This window comes from Ascaphus truei, chromosome 3, assembly GCF_040206685.1.
Source record: "Ascaphus truei isolate aAscTru1 chromosome 3, aAscTru1.hap1, whole genome shotgun sequence".
NCBI lineage: Eukaryota > Metazoa > Chordata > Amphibia > Anura > Ascaphidae > Ascaphus > Ascaphus truei.
Window position 1 is genome coordinate 101,876 of NC_134485.1, and position 16,384 is coordinate 118,259.

The 16,384-nt window shown below is 46.5% G+C and overlaps 1 protein-coding gene across 1 annotated transcript in view; it reads right to left on the bottom strand.

The window, feature by feature from the left end:
• LOC142490595 (vomeronasal type-2 receptor 26-like) overlaps positions 1 to 16,384 on the bottom strand; it is a 91,415-nt gene that overhangs the window by 32,508 nt on the left and 42,523 nt on the right. Inside the window, exon 4 of the mRNA XM_075593010.1 lies at positions 16,251 to 16,366. Coding sequence (XP_075449125.1) covers positions 16,251 to 16,366 — 116 coding nt within the window. The remainder of the gene's footprint in view (positions 1 to 16,250; positions 16,367 to 16,384) is intronic.

Genomic DNA, 16,384 nt, shown 5'->3' on the forward strand with positions numbered 1-16,384 from the left:
GCTTTGTGTCTCTTATAGTCTTTAAAGGCCAACTTACGTTTAGCTGGGTTATTCAGTCCCTTTCCATTATGGGAAAGGCAACATATCTCTCTACCCATTTGGATCATCGTCTGGTGGCTTCTTTGCGATAGCTGCTAACCTCTGGCTGGGCTCCCACTGTGTAGTCCTTCTCCATTTTCGGGCTGGTAGGGCTGTGTCTTCCGCCGTGATGTTGACCTCAGTCGCTGGAGGGGTAGGTGGGGGGGAGGGAGGGGGCATGACACAATAGGATAGATACAGAAATGACATAAAAGAAAAAACACCATGTAAATGAACATATTTAAACAACATGGGCTCCTTATCAAGACTCCCTTGTCCTGAAACAGAGTCCAGCACCTTCGAGGAGTGTGGCCCCAATCCCCTAGGGCCCTTACCCTCACTCCCTCCCCAAAGGACTTTGACGGGATACCGGGAGACCCTCCATCCCAGATCTCGTACATGGCACATGCCGACATCGGGGTATAGAGCTCCTTCTTACCCTCCGGCCCGCTCTCTTTTCGTAACTACCCTTTGTAGGTCTACCTAGGCTGTTACTTTGTCTCTTGAGCATCCTTATGTTGCTGTTTCATGTGTCTGCTCGTAGACCTGTACTGGTATATAGGGTCTAATGTGTGTCTGAAACTTAACCTATAACTGTGACTGATGTTGTGTCTCTGTCCCTCCCCATGCTTATTTTTAATCCCTCTATGTTCTCTCAGCTTTGTTTAATGCTGTTCCTAATCCCCCCCCCTCACTTTGCTTCCTTCCCTTTGTCCCTTTGTCGTCTGCAAAGTGGCAGAGCTTTATGTGAGCGGCACCCCTGGAGTGTCTATCCGAGGCTTAGAGGGAGACCTTGCTCTCCACTCCCGTCTGTACCCTTAGCTATGTGTGTGCTTGTATGTTGCTGTTCTCTTCTTATTGGCCCTTATCGCCCTGTTTCTGCGCCTCTGTCCGCGCCTCCGCCCGGGGCCTGTCTGCTTTCCGTCGCTCGTATAGTGTCTCTGTCTGTGTCTTTAGGTGTCCGGTCCTGCCTGTGGGGCCTTCGCGGCTTGCGGTCGCTCCGGGTCGATCTGCCACCTCCAAGATGGCGCCGGTGTCTCTCTCACTGTTTAGTAATATCCGCTTCCGGTTTCTACCAGCGGCCATTTTGGATCCTGGAATGGCTCGAGGAGGATGTGCTGTCCTTCGTTCCCGCGCGCCGGCCATGTCTTCCTTCTGCGCTTCACGGTGAGGTGCAAGAAGCTCCAACGAGACGGCCATCTTCCCCTGCCCTCGTGGAGGACGACAAAAAGTGAGTCACTTAAGTTTTTTCGCTAGGTCTTGGCTCTTTTGAGCGGATATAGCGGGAGGGCTTAAGTTGCAATCCAGGGGTTTGTTGCAGGTGTTCCGCATGGGATCTAGGAGCGCCGAGTAGGTGTGGGTCAACGTTAAGACAGTACACAACTTGACACTATTAGGTTTGTAACGGTAACTTGAAAAAACCCAAAACAACGTGTTTTAAGTGTCCAACCAAAGTAATTTATTTCGAGCGTCACTTGGTTTGCTTAGGTTTTGGTGAGGATGGCCCTCCGGTCCATTCCGGCTCCAGGGCTAGTTCTTCCTCCGCCGTTTCTAGCAGGGGTCTGTGCATGCCCAGTGCTTTCAGGAACCCCGAGCCCTCTCCGATGTCTTTTAGCGTAAGGGACCTCCCGTTTTTCGTGACTTGGAGTCCGAACGGGAAGGTCCAGCGATATCGCGTATTAGAGTCTCGGAGCACTTTGGTTACGGGGAACAGGGATCGGCGCCTCGCTAATGTAAGGGGGGAGAGGTCCTGAAAGATTTGTAGCTTGTTTGCTTCAAATTCGACCGCTGGCATTGCTCTTGTGAGCCGCAGTACTGCTTCCCTGGTGGAGTAATAGTGCAACCGGAGGATGATGTCTCTCGGTTGCTCGTTCTGTGTCGGACGTGACCTTAGGGCCCGATGACAGCGGTCCATCAGAAGTTTTTCTTTTGGGCTGTCTGGCATGAGGGACTCCAGCCATCTTTCAGTAAAGGCCTCACAGTCTCCTATTTCTTCTGAGACCCCGCGGATTCTAATGTTGTTCCTTCTATCGCGGTTTTCCGCGTCCTCTTGCCGTTCTTTCAGGTCCTCTATTTGTTTTTGCAGGTCTGCCGTTTTTTTATTTGTTTTCCTCCCTGCTTTAATCGTGAGATCCACCTTGGTTTCTAAGTCATCTGTGCGCGTCCCCAGTTTGGTGATCTCACGTTTAACCTCTTTAATATCTGCTTGGAGCAGTTTCTTCAGATCAGTGTATAAACAAATAAAAATAAAAAAGTCACAACGTCTGACTGGGAGTTGGGATTGACCGTTTGTATCCTCATCATCCCCCTCCATTTCAGTGTCTGTGTCGGCCATTTCTCTGGTTGGGGCATTTTCAGCTGCTCCTCCGAAATATGTCCGTACATCAGTGGGGTGTTAATAGTGCTCCGGATATAAGTTTGCAAGCTCGGTTTTATTTTTTAGGTAGTTTAAATCGTTAGCTTTTGATCGCGCGGGACGGAGCTAGTCTTTTAAGCCTCCATACTCCGATCCTTCGCGCATGCCCCTGAAGGAATCTTTTGCCATCCTTTTTGACGGCGTTGGCCTTTTAGGTGTACTTGAGCTCATAAACTCTTTTATAATTATAGGTTTCTGCCAACAATATACTTGTCCCTTAATGTATTCAACACGGTCTCTTTCAAATTTTACATGTTTTTTGTCACTGATATTGTCTTCAATCACTTCAATATTAGACAATAAAGTCTTATCGTTTTTGACAAATTGTTCCATTTTTGAAAATGGCTGCAATTTTGTCTGAAGAGTAGTGATCTCTGACATTAGTAGTGATTTTTCTGCAGTCTTTTGTTGTATAATTAGATCCATTAGTTGTAATGAACACGTATCTAAGGCCTTAACCCAGTCCTGTTCAAACTGTTTATTTAGAAACCCAAATGATGGTACTTTTTTGATTCGCAATCCTCGAGGGATTCTATTACATCTGATGTAGTTCTCTAGTGAGGTAATATCCCACCAGAGTCTTAGGTTCTAAACCAAAAGCTTCTCCAATTTGACAAAATAATGGGTTAGGTCTGATGGTTCGTCACATACAATGTCAGAGATTCCGTCAAATAAATGTGCGGCCGTTCTAGATCGTCGTGTGTTATCACTACACATATGTACATAGGTAGTACTCTCCACATCAGATATAACATTTTCATCTCCACTTGATTCTTCCATAGTGTTTAGCCAATGTAAAAAATAGGCACCAAATATATATATATATATATAAAAAAAAAATATTATTATAAGTCCTGAACTCTAGACTCTTAATAGTGGATGTGGTTAGATCTAAATATATTGAGAACAAAACACAGTATTAATGAAACCACCTCTTGAGTCCCAACTGTAGAAACCACTTATTTAGATATTTTGTAATCAATAATCCATTTAGGAAATGTATATACTTGACGAGCTACCAGAATAACACAGAATATGTCAAAAAACTAAGGGAGTGAACCCAAAGGGACTGATGCTGCCAAAGTCATGTATATCTTGGTTTGGGAATTAGACCACAATCCACTCGTTTTTTATAGCAAGTCACCATTGGAATCAACTATTGAAAGATACTATGATTAAACTCACCCTGGGTGGGGGGCCCATTGTGCAGACTGTGACTGGGTGCAGGAGATGAAGCATCCAGGAACACTCCACTCATGAACCTCCTTAGGCCCAAGCTGCTGCCTTTACCCAACCCGGTATCTCGGATATCTTTCTGTGGTCGCCGTGAGCTTATCCACGATATGCTGCCAGGTATACAGCTGGAGTGTTGTCGCTGACGTACTGTTACTCCCTGCGCGTGTAGCCGAGGTGTCCTCCCTCTGATGTGAACACCGTCACAAGGTATGTGTAGGGTTCAGCTCTCCAACACGCACACGCTGTTTCCGGTTGAGAGGAGGAGCGCTGGCGCGTCTCTGCGTTCACTGCGCTCCGGCGTGCCAACGAGTGCGGAAAAGGAGTGATGACGTCAGCCCTCCGGGCTTGGAAATCCAACGATGAAATGCTTGCGTGCACCGGCCATGTAATAAGCGATAGCAAGAAAGGTAGAAGGCGGTCACAGCAATAAAGTCTAGTTCAGGAACAGGTAGACTTAAAATCAGCTTTAATAGTACATGCTGTACATCTCAGAAGGGGCACTCTGACGCGTTTCGTCCCTCTCTGGGACTTTATCAAAGAGTATAATACCCTTATCACACAGACTCCTTAAATAGGTGGAGACCCAATCTGATTGGTAGTTCAGATTGCAAGAACTATGAAACTCAATTAGGTTAATGTTGAAACAGTGTTTGGGTTTAACCCATTCATTGAGTCTGCGTGAGATACATGGTTAAAACATATATACTGTATACACAATAACATACAAACATAATTAAATACAATAATATACAATTGGATGTAAAGCACGGACCAGTATATAATATTTTTGTAGCACACATATGGTTATGGAGACAAATAGTTATACATACTCTAATATAATGTAACAAAAGTTACAATCTTAGTTGCAATATTTCTTGATAAAGAGACAATATATAATATGTATAAGAATAGCTAAATACATTCGCTAATAAGTTAAAATACTTATTAGTATGGATTATATTGCAAACAGTGTGTAATATCCTTACATGGACGTATATTGGAGATTACACCTAGTACAAAGATTCAATCATAAGAACTTGATTCTTGATTTATGTCATATAGATATAATTTTAGTCTAAATAGCAATATGTGGGATCACAGTAGTGTGGACACACACACTCTCTACCCCTCACTCCACACAGCAGTAGCCATAATAATCCTATCTCATTCCTCTACATCTAGTACCTCACCTAGATCCTTCTCCCACTGGTCCATGTACTTCAGTTTGTGGTCGAACCTTTACCCCTGAAGTGATTTCTTCTCTGTACAATTGCGATGTTAGTCCCCGGGTATCAGTCTCAACTAGATAGAGCTTTTCAAACATATTTAGTGGGGGTCGAGGGGTAACACTAATATAAAATGCTCGCAATTGGAGGAATCTGAATATCTCTGAGGGGGGAGGTTATTTTCCTCTCGAATTTGTTCAAAGGGCTTAATATCTTTTCTCCCCTCCAGATCTCGAAGCCTTTGTATGCCTAATTGTTTCCAAATTGTAAATTCCTTTCTGTACAGGCCTGGAGCAAAATCTGGGTTGCCCCAAAGCGGGGTAATCAGCGATCCTCTAGATGACAGCGTGCACCTAAATTTGTTGGCCTCCCAGATAGCCAGCGAATTAGCCATTGAGGCCAGCGGCTTTTTTAGCAGCTTCAAGGCTGTTTTGGGTAACCAGATCAAGCTTTTCAACTCTATTGGGGAGCAAGCTACACTCTCCAATGCAACCCATCTTTTCGAATCAGGGCTTGTGTGTCATTTGGGAGATTTGGCATAATTGTGCCGCTTTGTAGTAAGATAGCAAACAAGTTACCGCCAGGCCTCCCGCCAATGTTGTTTTTTTTAGAATCATACCCTTTACTCTCGGCTTTTTCCCCTCCCATATGAATTTGGATATAGCAAACTGAAGTGAGAGTATGTCCGTCAGTCTAAGTGGCACCGGCAATGTCTGAAACAGAACGGGAGAAGGAGTGGCTCAGTGAGTAAAGACACTGACTGACACTGAGATTGCTGCAGGGGAGCCTGGTTCAATTCCCGGTGTCAGCTCCTTGTGACCTTGGGTAAGTCACTTTATCTCCCTGTGCCTCAGGCACCAAAAACATAGATTGTAAGCTCTACGGGGCAGGGACTGTGCCTGAAAAATGTCTCTGTAAAGCGCTGCATACAATTAACAGCGCTATACAAGAACATGCTAAACAAAACCAAAAAAAAAAACCAAACAGATATAGGATGCGTGGGAGGAGATTCATCTTAATGATATGTACCCTACCGATCCAGGATATTTTAAAAGACACCCACTTTCTCATATCCTCTTTTAGATCGCGGATCAGTTTGGGGTAATTTGCTTGATAAATACCCTTGTAATCTTTGGGGATGACTACCCCTAGTTACTTCACTCCGTGTTTTGGCCAATTAAAATTAAAATTGATCTGTATCAACTTCTCTGTCTCTTTCGGGAGGCTTATATTCAGAGCTTCAGACTTGGACTGGTTGATTCTAAAGCCTGATATGTCATGAAATTTCCCTAGCAAGTTGAATAGGTTCGGTAGGGAGGTGAGCGGCATTGAGATCATCAGTAAGACATCGTCTGCGTATAGCGCTATCTTGTGCGTTTGTGAACCTGACTCGACTCCTCCCACATCGGGATTATTTCTGATTTGGGCCGCCAATGGCTACATGCACATTGCACATAAAAGAGGGGATAACGGGCATCCCTGTCTAGTGCCACTTCTAATTTTGAAGAGGTCCGACGGAAATCCCTGGTGTACTACTTTGGCGGCCGGTCCTTTATACAGTGACAGGATCGCGTTGATCACCCGCTCCCCCAGCCCAAACTCCCCAAGCGTAGCCCTCAAGTACGGCCAGTCAATCCTGTCAAAGGCTTTTTCAGCATCCAGACTCAACATCATAACTGGTATCTTACGTGTATTGGCTATATCTATCAGATCAATAATCCGTCGTGTGTTATCTGCGGCTTGTCGACCCTTAATGAACCCGACTTGATCTGGATGTATGAGTCTGGGCAGGATGTGACTTAATCTATTGGCCAGTAATTTAGCGTAAATTTGATATCAGTGTTAATGAGTGAAATGGGCCTGTAGCTTGAACAGTCTAATGGGTCTTTCCCAGGCTTATATATTACTGAGATGGATGCTTAGAGCATCTGTTCTGGGAACGCGGCACCTTCTAGCACTGCATTAAACATTCTGAGGAGGTGAGGCCCCAGGAGCTTAATGTATTTTTTATAGTAAAGGTTGGAGAACCCGTCAGGTCCAGGTGCTTTCGAAGGTTTGAGGTCCTGAATAACCTGGGTAAGTTCTTCTATAGTAAAGTTAGCCCCTAAAATTTCCCTCTCCGAACCACTCAATCTTGGTAGTTGTGAGCCCTTCAGGAAATCCTTCATGACTCTTTTAGTTTTACCATTATGTGCCACTTTTTCCCCGTTATAAAGATCCTCATAAAAGCTCCTGAATTCCACCACTATAAGTTTTGGGTTATCTGTCTTGGCCCCTTTTTTTAGCCGCAGCTCCCGGATATTATAATTTGGGTGCCTATTCCTCAATTTGTTAGCCAGCAAGGTATCTGGTTTGTTTGACTTTTCATAGAATAGCCTCTTGGACCAACTCAGTGTGTTGTCTGCCTGGGAGGTTAAGACTAGATTAAGCTCGATTCTAGTGTTTTGAATTTCTTTGAGCAGAGCCGGACCCTGACCCCGCTTATGTTTGAGTAGCAGGTCCCTAAGCTTAGTTTATAAGGTGACGATTTTCTCATTCCTCTCCCTTTTCCTTTTAGCCGCCAACTTAATTAGGGTCCCTCTCAAGGTCGCTTTGTGCGCTTCCCATAAAACTGATTGGGACCGTACACTACCCGTATTAATTTGGAAGAATTGATCTATTTCCTTGCCAATTATCTGTTCGGTCTCTGGGACCTTCAATAATGCCTCATTAAGTTTCCAGTTTGCTCCCAGGCCAGTCCAGAAATTTTTGAGTACACCATAGCTCTATGGGTGCATGATCCGACCATGAAATATCATGGATCCCTGAGTGGGGGATCTGCGGGACCAGTTTGCTAGAGACAAAGAAGTAATCGATTCTGCTGTAGGTGGAATGTGGATGTGAGAAGAAGATATAGTCTCTTTCTAACGTGTGCATTTCCCTCCAATTGTCTACCAGTTGGCTATCCCTCAATCCTTTCTGTAGGGCATCTGTATATCTTCTCTTGTTGGGTTTGTGGGGACCCGACCTATCCATTTTTGGGTTGATGGCTACATTGAGATCCTCTGCCAGCATTATACCTCCTTTAGCAACTGATCTCAGCGTGTCAAAGAACTTTTTAATGAAGGAAGGGTCTTGCTCGCACGGAGCATATACCGTAGCCAACGTTATAGGCTGTGCTTGAATTGTGCCTACGATGACGAGGAACCTGCCGTCCCTATCTCTCTTGACCACCTCTTCTATAAAGGGGAGATTATTATGGAGCAGGATCGCTACCCCTCTTTTCTTTTCATTCCTTGCGGAGGAAAGATAAAACCTTATAAAACTCCTATCCCAGAATTTGGGGGCACTTTTATTGCTGAAGTGCGTCTCCTGGAGTAGCACTACGTCTGCCTGCTTATGCTTGTAATCAGCTATTGCCACTCTACGTTTGCCCGGGCTATTTAGACCCTTAGTGTTGTGGGAAACTATAATCAACGACATTGGGTGTCAGTGTTGTTTTTGCTTCTACATTTTATACCTCTATTGTAGGTGTGTTGAACCCGTAATCCCCCTGGCCAATTGATCAGGACCAGAGCCCACACCACAGGGGGAGGGGAGGGGTGGGAGGGGAAGGAAAGGGGAAAACAAAACAATTGAGGGGCCGAAGCTGACCGTGGTCAGCAGCAGTCCCTTAGCCCACGGGCTTACCGTGAGCCTAGGAAGGCCCAGGAGGGGCCTCCCTAACCCCAACCACCGTCGGTGGTTGGGTGCCCGAGGTACTTGTCTGTGCATGATGGTATGACCCAACCGTGCATAGCTCGAGTCGCAGGCAGCTGACCCAGGCGGTCCCTGAACCGGCACCCTCCATTAAATACTACTAAGCACATTTTACTTAAGCAAACTGTGTACCCAATCAAACCAGTGTGGGTATAATACTTAACCTATATACAGTGAAACTAAACATGTCTTAGCCATCATCCCCGGCCATCTGTGTACTTCCCCCCTTCATACTCGGTGAAAACTTCATTACTGCGGCAGAGTTGCATGTGGGCAGCCCCCTGTCCCACCCTTCAGCGGTCCATCTCATGCGGGGTTTCTGCCCCTCCAGTTATTCGTTACCCCGTTTTGCCTGTGCTGTGAGTCTAAATCGAGGCATATCCCATCCATCGCTTCTATCACCCCCACTAGATGGTTATTTTATTTATTACAATCATCCCCCCACCTGCCCCCCCCCCTTCTCCTCCCGTCGCCCACTACCAGTCTCTTTGACTCCATGGAGTGTACTCAGCATCCCTGTGGCCTGGGATCAGTGTGCGAGTAGTCTCTGGGCCCGGAGCAGCGACGGTATGTATCGATAACCCTCCTGTCGACCACCCCTCTCAGCAGTGCAGCCTAGGATCCCCCTATCAGCTTCCCAGCGGATCTCGGCTGTAGGAAGTGGAGAGAAATGTTATATGCACGGCACGGCACTAATGTGGGGGATCACCTCCCGTCTTGCCATCTTAATGACCTTCTTGACCTCCTAACCTTAAAATAATCTCCTCCCCCCTCGGCTCCCTTCATCCTACCAGAGGAAGGCCATTCTCTCTGCCTCCGCCTGGACGTGCTCTCATCCCTGTCCCAGCTATACCTCTACCCGGGTTCCTCTCTCCCTTTCACTCTCCACATTCTCTCACTCTTTCTCTCCCCACGAGCTCTCCCTCACTCCCGCTCTCCCCGCTTCTTTCATTCCCATCCCCCCCCATCCACCCTTGTACCTCACCCTCCCCCCTGCCCTCCTTTTCTCTCCCTCCCACTCTCTCCCCCCCCTCCACACTCTTCCCCCCACTCTCTCCCCTCCCCCACTCTCTCCCCCCCATTCTCTCCCCCCCCTTCTCTCCCCCCCTTCTCCCCCCCCATTCTCTCCCCCTCCATCTCTCCCCACCCTGACTCTCACAGCCCCCCGCATTCTCCCCCCCTCTCTCTCTCGTCTCCCTCCTTCCCCCTTATGGGTGGGCAACTTATGTGGTTGTGTTGATGGAGCTACTACGCTTCCTCCTGCCTCCGATTGTCTCCTTCTCTCCCATCCTCGTGCCTCCTGCTCCTCTCTGTGCCCCTCTCTGAGGAGCAGCCATCAGCCAGGCCCGTTGTTCCTGCCAGTCCTCCTGCCACCAGGGGGCTCTCTCCGCCAATCATTCCTTGAAAGTCCAATCTGCCGTTATGCCGTCGCCTGCCACCACAGGTCTCCCCCAGATCATTCTATTACTGGAGAAAAGATGGCTGTGCTTCGTTTTCCCGCCACCAGAAGATCACTGTTCCTGCCTTCTTCCCCATTCGTGGTTAAAATGGCCGCGCCACTCTCTTCCCGCCACTAGAGGGAATCAGCAACCCATCGACCGCATTTAGTGAAGTTTTGAGCTGGGGAAGGCTCATTTAAATACTGGCTTGGGGATGGTCAGTAATGAAGAGACAGTTAAACCCTGTGCTTGCTCCCTGACGGCTCCACACGCTGCCAAGTCACCTCCGGCACAGGGGCTTCTGCGGGACGCTGCTGCTCAGGACCCAGGGGAGAGACAGGTAAGCCAATATTTTTAGGAACTCTGCACCCTCCTCCAGGTGTTACAGGGTGAAAGCCACGCCATTTTTTATCACCATCAAGCCAAAGGGAAAGAGCCATCTTTAGCGGACCCAATTATCACGCAGAAACCTGGTAATGGCTGACAGGGCTCTCCTTTTTGTCAGGGTTTGTGGGGTCAGGTCCTGGAACACTTGCAGTCTCACCCCTTCAAACTCCAGGGACTTGGTTGCTCTTGCAATTTGGCAAACACTTTCTTTTATTTTAAAACTGAGGCAGAACTACAGTTTGACTGATGTCACCATGCTCTGCGGTCTAGACCGCAACAGGGTGACCCGCCGAGGGACATCATTATTAGGCTACATTATTTTAAAATAAAAGAAAGTAAGTGCTAAATGTTGTCTGTTATTTGTGCAATCTTGTGTGTTCACCTTCTTTAAGGAATAAACTATATTTATCATATCATAGTCGCATTCAATTCAACCCAGATATTTTGGTGTATATTATAACCCTGTACTAGCTACTGTGACAGTCAGGCTGGCACATGCGCTTTGCAAACCGGAAAGACTTTTTGCCCGGTTTTGCAAATTGCGGGAAAGACGGAGATTGGTGGGTGAAATATTCACACGGAGGGGATTGGGTGCACATGTTAAGGATAGCCTTGATCAGCCAATAATTGTGCCCATCGGACTATCCCCAGTGTGATCAAGATATCATTCATCATTTGACTACGCTTTACGCAGGACTTCGTTCAAGCACAGCGGTAGCGGATCAAGTATGCAAGGGGTTATAACCATCGGAACCAAGAATTTACCCCAAACTCCAGAATTCGTTAGCCCTGGGGACTCCCGAACGAATTCCTCCGAACTTCTACGAAATACTTTGATTTGGCCAAGTTAATAGATCGGCAACTTACGATCTAGCCACGGGACCTTTAAACAGAGACAGCATTTCTTGCCCTTTCATGCAAAGGACAATTTATTTAGTTTTCCCATCCCCGTAAGTGTTGTATTAAGTGTATGCTGAAGTTGTCATGTGTTTGTCTAGCAAGGAAATAAATCACAATTTATTTTGCAACTTGTTCTGTTCAATCGAGTACTCAGAAATAAAAAATAATTGTTGATAAGTTGTGTCCACCGTGTCACACTGTATTTCAATAAAGATGTATGTGTGTGTTTTACAGTTCCAGGAGTGCCAACCAGCGGAGATTCACAGGACATGAGTTTCAGGGATGATTTTACAGTAAAGTGTTGTCAGGGTGTGTTTGGGTAGAAGGGGGCCAGACTTGCTGGTTACCCCAAAACATGTACTCAGGAATCCTACCAGATTCCTGGGGACATGAAGACACAGACAACCGGACAAACTCCTCCCTAGGAAGCAGTTTGCAGCTCATTGCCAGATTTCCCTGCTTCAGCACAGACCAGAACAGTAAGACTGGGCAGGGGGAAATCACATTCCAGGGTACCCCGGTATACGCCCAAATCCACAGAAGTCAGTATAGGGCTTCAGAGTCTTTCTCACTGTAAGGAATCCGGTTCTGCTTTTGCTTATAGCCTTGCAGAACTGTGCAGTTTCTAATTACTCCCTCTGGCAAACTATAAGCACCTGTGCTAGCTATCTCTGCTGCCCTAGCCAGTGCTTCATCATTGGAGGAATTCTCACACACCTCCCTCCTGTGATTGGCTCACTGCCCTTTATATCCTGGGCTTTGGCACTGATCCAGTGCCGAGCATTATTCTTCTCTGGATGTTACTGTGTTCAGCCACAAGCCTCCTTGCTTGTCTCGTTTGTGTACTAACCTTTCTAGTTCTCGTTATTAGTTCCCAGAGGCCTGCTGTTACTCTCTACGCAGAGGCCTGTCTTCCAGTGTTCCAGAGGCCTGCTGTTACTCTACACACAGATCCCTGAGTTCCCGTGTTCCTGTGGTGTGCTGCTACACGCCACGCAGAGACCTGTCCTGGACTCCTGTGCTGAAGCATTGGTTTGCCAGCACTGGTTCCTGATACCTGCTGAATTCTCCCCTAGCAGAGGTTACCTTTCATTTCCTGAGGCCTGACGCTTCTCTCCACGCGGAGGCCTGTTTTGGACTCCTTTGCTGGAGCGCTGGTTTTCCCCAGTGCTGCCCTGCGGTGTTCCTCGGCCAGCCTGCTGTCTCCTTCTACAGACACGGCATCATGGGCCGAGCCAACATCTCACGCAGAGGTCACTCCCGCGCTCACGCTCCTACGCTGGAGCGGGGAGCTCCTGTCTACCCATTGCCGAACTCCTGCTTGAATAACAACGATGCTGCCTTCTCCAATCCTGACCTGCTATATACGACTATGGATTTCGCACTCCGGATCAGTCTGTGTGGACTAAGGTTGTTGATTATATAACCCCACCTCAGCCCCACGGTCCGGTATTGGTTTGAGGCAAGCACAATCGTTACACTCAACAGGTATAAAGTGACGCGAGAAAAAAACTCAGCGCTTGAGGAATAAAAGTGGCTTTGTGGCAACTTTTGTTAGGAAGCTCCTAGCGCTCTGAAACTTGCTGTGTGCGTAGTTCAGGGAGAAACATGAAAAACACCTATAGCATAAATTTTATAAGTTTGTTTAAATTTTGATGAATGAAAGTCCCCCTCAAATAGTGTATCAAACATGTTAGGCACCTTTGGGCTTTCATTTAGAACCCCGGGGACCGTGAATTACTCAGTTATTTTAGCCCCCACTTAGTATGCGTCTAGTGACTCACAAAATGAGCTGAGGAGGTGCAGCATCCCACTGGCTTGGTGCCACACTGTCTGTAAAAGCCCTTAGTTGAAAGGGCTCAGCGTCCCCAAGGTGTTAGTCAGGGAGGGGATCCTCAAGTACCCCCATCCTAGTGTAAAGTATGGGCAGTTTGGCAAATAATGGCTAGCCAAGACTTAGTGTAGCCAGGGAGAGGGGCTGGGTCTCATATGCTAAGGAGCAGAGGTGCTAAGTTGGCACATGCTCTTAGCAGAATGAGAAGTCACTTCTGCCAGGGTTCCAAAGCTTGCGTGTACTGATTGATCTGTGTGGTTGATTGAAGTGCTGGTTGGTTAAAGTGTGTGCAGTTAGAACCAGAAGCAGTTTGAACAAGGAAGCAGTTAAACAAGGTATAGTTTATTGAAGTACAGTTTACTGTTAGTACTTCTAAACTTCATAGTTGCTAGAATGAGCAGGATTGAAAATGCCACTCAATGCACAACTTGCCACATGCTCTTAGCAGAATGAAAATACACCTCTGCCAGGGTTCCAAAGTATTGGCAACTCCAGGAGAGGTGGGAAAACTTATTCCCACGGAGGGATTAGCTGCACTGGTTAGAGATAGGGATTTAAACTCTTTAAGAATTCCTGCAGCCCATCTGGAATCAATTCTTCAGGATTCGTGCAAGTTTAACAAGATTCTTGCAAGAACCCTCTAAGGTTTTGTAAGGGTTAAAGATTCCAAATGCGATTACAGCAGAGAACAAAAGAAGCAGGTCCGTCGGAGTACACAGCAGTTGCATGTAGCGCTGCTGACCGTGGACCGTTTCAAGCCATTTTGCGAGCAACTCCCGCTCCTGGGAAATTCCTCCTGGAGACTTGGTTTTTCAAGATTTCGTTTTGGGAACAATTTATTTTGTTTGACCCCGTCCCAGTAAGTGTATTTTCAGTGTAATTGTGTAACATTGTGTGTACGTCCATTCATGATTCTCCTATGATTCCGGGTATAAATGTGTTAAAAGTACTGGTCTTCCATGACATGGCGTCAGGAACTTAATGCCGATTTGAGTTCCAGGACTTTTTGGGACAAGTCCCGGTCAACCTAAAGACTTTGTTTTACCTCTTATTTCACCTAGGAATGTCTTGATTTGTCGCCCAGATCTCAGTAAGTGTGTTTTTCTTCTGTATTTTGTAATCTACTGTGTGTATGTCTGTTTCAATGAAATAAATGACAATTTGTATTAGTAACTTGTTTTGCTCAGAGAATGATCCCAGTAAAAAGGTGTTTGACCTGGTCTCCCGTAACAGTCTCCCCTTCTGCACACCGTACACACACATAGCAGCAGGCAGGCTGTCCCTCACAGGGAGCTTTCATGTACCCAGTGTCACTGTCGACAAGAACTTATCAACACTTTAATATTTTTGGGATTCTTGATTGAGCATAACAAGGCGGGCAAAATAAATTGTCATTTCTTTCCTTTATAGACAAACACACGACAACCTCAGAATACACTTCATAATCACTTACAGTATAGGGATTGGGAAACAAAATAAATTGTCCATTGAACAAAAGCTGAAGAAATAAAGTCTCTGGCTTAAAGTCCTTTTGACTTGGTTGCAACTTGCCAACCTAATATTTCCGCCAAATGAATGAAGTTCGTTCCAGTTCATTGGGATTCATTCGGATTCCCCAGGGCTAACAAATTCCTGAAGTAGGGGTAAATCCTTGGTTACGATGTTGTTAACCACTTGCTTTCTGGAACCGCTGCCGCTGTACTTGAACGGAATCTTGAGCAAAGCTTGGATAAGGTCATGAATCACACAGGGGATAGCTTGGCAGGCAGGTTTATAGGATTTACAGTCCTATCTCTAACATGTGTGCCCTATCCCCTATGTGGGAACATTTAACCCACCAATCCCCATTTTGCCCAGAGTTTGCAGATCGGGCAAAATGGCCTTTCCGGTTTGCAAAGCGCATGTGTCAGCTTGACACCTAGGCGTTTTACCATACTGGGGGTACAACCCTGACCTGGCAACTCTCAGTCTGAGGTTTGGTCACAAAGTGTGAATGGCTCATGCTGAGTACCGGGATCTGGCACTCAGCAACATCCCGGCCATTTTCACACTTTGTATCTCTGAGGCTTTTCAACTCGAACTTCACTACACTCAGAGTCTCCCACTTAGAAGGGGCTCTTTGAAGTACGGAGAGGAAAATACCCTCAGCTCATTCACCCTTAGCATATTTGCAGGCTAAAGGATTTTTCCCGGGCTTGCAGAAAAAACTTTCCTGCCTGCACATTTCAAACCAACAGTAAAATGCATGTTATTAATAAAAGTATGTTCACTGGAATAAACTTTATATGTGGGTGCATGGTTTCTTTATTCTGAGTTGCACTCCAAAAATTAGAGTGCTAGCCCACTCCGTTCTCAAGTTAGCGTACTTAATTGAAAGGGCTATAATGTGAGGTCCATAGTTAACCCAGTTCCCACGTCAATATATTTTCCCCTTTTAACTTAAGACGCTAACAAAGCAAGAGATACATTTGACAGAACCCACTTCAGTTTAACCGCAAACCACTTATTCAATTAACCTTGCGGTTGCGAGGTTTAGTGCTTAGAAATAGATACCTATACTTCAAAGCGGCTCTCCCACACACAGCCACGCGTCTTCAATCAGCGCTTGGTTCAGCGCTCACAACGCCATCTTGTGTCTGAAACGCTAACAGCACAGTTTGTATTCATTCTTATTACCACAGTCAGGGAATAGACTGCAAAATGGGGACAAGCAAGGTGGTGTAGGGGAAAAAACATCATGGGAATGAACATACTGTACATTTAACCCCTTCACTCCCAATGAGAATTAGGGTTAATCAGCTGGAAATAAGGCGTTTATTAATGGCCTGATTAACTCTCTCATCGCCACACCCAGGATCACAGCTGTCACTGCACACTGACCTGTTGTGTTAGAGATCTCTCCTTCTGCACACCGTACACACACATAGCAGCAGGCAGGCTGTCCCTCACAGGGAGCTTTCCTGTACCCAGGATCACAGCTGTCACTGCACACTGACCTGTTGTGTTAGAGATCTCTCCTTCTGCACACCGTACACACACATAGCAGCAGGCAGGCTGTCCCTCACGGGGAGCTTTCCTGTACCCAGGGTCACAGCTGTCACTGCACACTGACCTGTTGTGTTAGAGATCT